This window comes from Lutjanus erythropterus, chromosome 18 (assembly GCF_056507025.1).
Source record: "Lutjanus erythropterus isolate fLutEry1 chromosome 18, fLutEry1.hap2, whole genome shotgun sequence".
NCBI classification, from domain to species: Eukaryota; Metazoa; Chordata; class Actinopteri; order Lutjaniformes; family Lutjanidae; genus Lutjanus; species Lutjanus erythropterus.
This window is the reverse complement of record NC_139334.1, coordinates 31665455-31668858: the sequence shown is the minus strand read 5'-3', so window position 1 is coordinate 31668858 and position 3404 is coordinate 31665455. Positions and strand designations below refer to the sequence as shown.

The 3404-nt window shown below is 39.6% G+C and overlaps 1 protein-coding gene across 1 annotated transcript; it reads right to left on the bottom strand.

The window, feature by feature from the left end:
• Positions 1-1846: 1846 nt before the first annotated feature.
• LOC146311301 (E3 ubiquitin-protein ligase TRIM35-like) lies at positions 1847-3038 on the bottom strand. The gene has a single exon (XM_084742607.1). The coding sequence runs from the start codon at positions 2999-3001 to the stop codon at positions 1847-1849; it is 1155 nt and encodes a 384-aa protein (XP_084598733.1). The 5' UTR covers positions 3002-3038.
• Between the last annotated feature and the right edge of the window lie 366 nt (positions 3039-3404).

Genomic DNA, 3404 nt, shown 5'->3' with positions numbered 1-3404 from the left:
CGTCAACAAAATCTGAGCAATTAAACATAATCAGGCGCGCAAAACACTAAATATGTTGTGAAAACAACCACTTACACTCATATGTTAGTATTGTAAGCTTTACCTCATTATAATGCTGGATCAATAAATCTGCAGTAAATTTAATAATAATCAATTCTGCCATTGTATTATCAGGTGTTTTTATTATTTTGCCCACATCTTTACACATATAATCACAATAAGCAAAATAATAAACATTTGTGGAACACAGGAATGTACACAACAGTACAGAAACATGTAATTCTCTCATCATGAAAAATATAAATCCAAATGTAAAATCTCCACTTTTAGATAAAATTCACTAGTAATATTCTAGTCTAATACGTGTATTTATTTCCCTCAGAGTATGTTTAGTCTCTGTTGCTGTGCTGTTATTTCTTTCTTGCAGCTCTTAAAATCTGCTTCATCATTGTGTGTCTGCACATTATACTCACTCATTCTCATCACAGGGAGGCTTTAAATTCTCTCAGTTTGTCTATTTAAAGGGTTAGTTAAGTTCAAAATACAAAATATACATTTTTCCTCAGGATTGCAGGGTTATTTATTCACAGATAGTTTTGGTGTGAGTTGCCGGGTTTAATAGATATTCTGCCTTTTCTCAAATAACTAGATGGCCCTTTTCCTCTATTAGAGAGAAACTTCTTCTATTATTAGTACACTTTCTATGAGAAAAAAAAGTTGTTCCAGTAGATTCTACCTGCAGAAAGAAAGTACATGAAACTGCTCACCAAACTGACAACATTAGTTAGAAAAACAGATCAGAATCAGGGTAGCAACATAAATTACAAGGATACTAAACACATAAACCATCCTGACAAACAAAGGTAGCCAAGTCATACACATTAAAATGAACATATAACCTTCCAGTCTGTCATCGTCAGAGCACCAGAACATTCCTGGACTTTGGAAGACATTTTATTTGATAAAGGTTTTCGTAACTCATCATAAAAAGGACAACACTTAAGAAAATATTGTTCAGTTTTGTTAGGTCACACAAACTGTAGTCGTCCTCCTGGATATTTTTAAATCTCAGCTGTGCAACTTAACACCTTTGACTCCTTGTAAAGTTTTGTGTAGCATAAAATTCAGGGCTATAACTGTGCTTGATTTGAATATATGTAAATATCATATATCAGATTTCTTCTAATTGTGTTCATGTTGCATGCAAAATCATTGCTATAAATACATCAAGCAAATGATAACACAGTCTGATCATTTGCACCCTGATCACCCTGAACAGTCAAAGTAGGAACAAACTTAGGAACACCCACAAAAAAAAAACCCAGCATGCAGCTCTGTTCTGCATGGAGTCTGCTATTTTACATTCTTTAAAGCCTAAATCCCTGAAGCATAATTAAATATGTGAGAGACACATGCATCATAAGGTTTTTAATATGTATAATAACAGAGATCTTTATATATTTTAAACTTGTTCACAACAAACCTGACTGCTTTTCCATCTTAATCCACCAACATTTAAGTTCAGATTTCATTAGTCATGAATTCAACAGGACTTAATCTGAAATATTTATATTCAGATGTATATTCTAGTGTTACCATCCCAAAAGTCAGTTTTCATATAGATTTTTACCTCAAGTGAATAATCTGTGTTTTGCTTTGGTTTATTGATAGCCTCCATCTTTAACACCAGCTCTTTAACAAATTTGTCATATTCTATAAATCAGTCAATCAGAGAAATATCTGCAGTGTTAGGATAAATAGTCAATTTTAAAGCAGAGGTTTTACTACGAGCCCCTTTTGGTTTCTTACCTCTCCTGCAGAATCCCTGCTGTGTTTGGTTTTATGTTCACTTCTTGCGCACTAATGAATTCAAAGTAATGCTCATGGTGCCTTTTCTTATTTGTTTTCTTTCTTCTTTTCCATCTCTCCCTTCATGGGGCTCCATGAATATTGCATATCTGGGTGCATAGAGATTTCTCTCTACACTTCTACTCCTCCATAATGGAGGCATGAACAGCGCTTCACTTTGGGATGTTTCAAAACAGGACAGTCTCTGTGTGAGTCTCAGCCCGGACAGATCAGCCCGGACAGAGCCAGCTGTGGATTTTGGAGCAGCAGTTTGGGGGATCAGACTGGAGGTTACCTTCCTCTTCATACTGTCCAAGATGTTGATGGACAGGTTGTTCAGGTGTTTGGTCACATCTATTAGACCTCCTGTGATTGGCTGTGGGACTTCCACCAGGGAATGCTGGGCTATTTCGGCTGCAGTCTTGTAGTTCTGCAGGAATGAGAGATCTGCAGCTCGCAGCACCTCCTCTGTGGCTCTGACTGTGTCTGAAAGAGCGTCTGTGTCTCTGCTCACAGTGTCGCTTCTGCTCTTCATCATCTGGATCTTCTGATTCTTTTCCCTCTTCACTGCATCAATCCTCACCTGCTTTTCCTCTTTGAGAAGCTTCTGAAGCATCAAGATTGTGTCCTTAATCTGCCTCTCTGTGTCTTGAGCCTGAACCTCAATGTCTTGAACTGTTTGATCAAAGTTTCCTTTGACATCATTTAAGAGCTCCAGTTTCTCCTGTTTGGGCTTCAGGAGTGCCCAAAGTACGTCTCTGCACTCCTGAGCTGCTTCATCCATGGGTCTGATGCTGTGGTTCTTGTGTGAATTTGAATGCAGACAGATGACACACAAAGGCTGCTGATCGTCCAGACAGAAGAGCTTGAGATTCTCGTTGTGCAGGCTGCAGAGGGCCTCTGTCCCTGCAGAAAGTCTCTTGGCTCTGTCCTGTAAAAAATCTTCACACAGGTTCTTTAGTACCAGGTTCAGGGGTGGATTCCTTTGTAAAGCTTGTCTTTTACAAAGTGGACACTCAAGACTTGTATTCTGTGTCCACCATCTCTGAAGACAGGCTTTACAGAAACTGTGGCCGCAGGACAGGAGGACCGGCTCTTGAAAGATGTCATGGCAGACGGGACAAGAAAGATTCTGCTCTGACCGAGAAGCCATTATCTCCAAGTTATTCTAAAGAACAGTTACACAGCAGGCAGCTTGAACCTGTCAGTCACGCCTCCACTCACAGGTCAGATTTTTGGTTATAGATCAGTCTCTCATCCGACGTCTCAAACGGCTTTCACAGCTACACAGAACAGAAACAGTTCCTGAAGGACTCAGGCTCTTGATGGCTATGAGAAAAGTCTCTGAAAAACAGTCTCAGCTGGGATAGACCCTCCAGTTCCCTCCTCTGGAAACTTCTCAAGATGTTTTCTCCTGGAGTCAGCGGCCAGTCAAAGTTCCCAGTCTTTGAACCGTTCGCTCTGGTAGCCGTCCTGTCGCCGTTCTGGGGCATTTTGTTTTAGGGTGTGCCTCTCTGCATTTGTTTGTTTAAATTAGCGCAAAGCAAGTTTCCTGG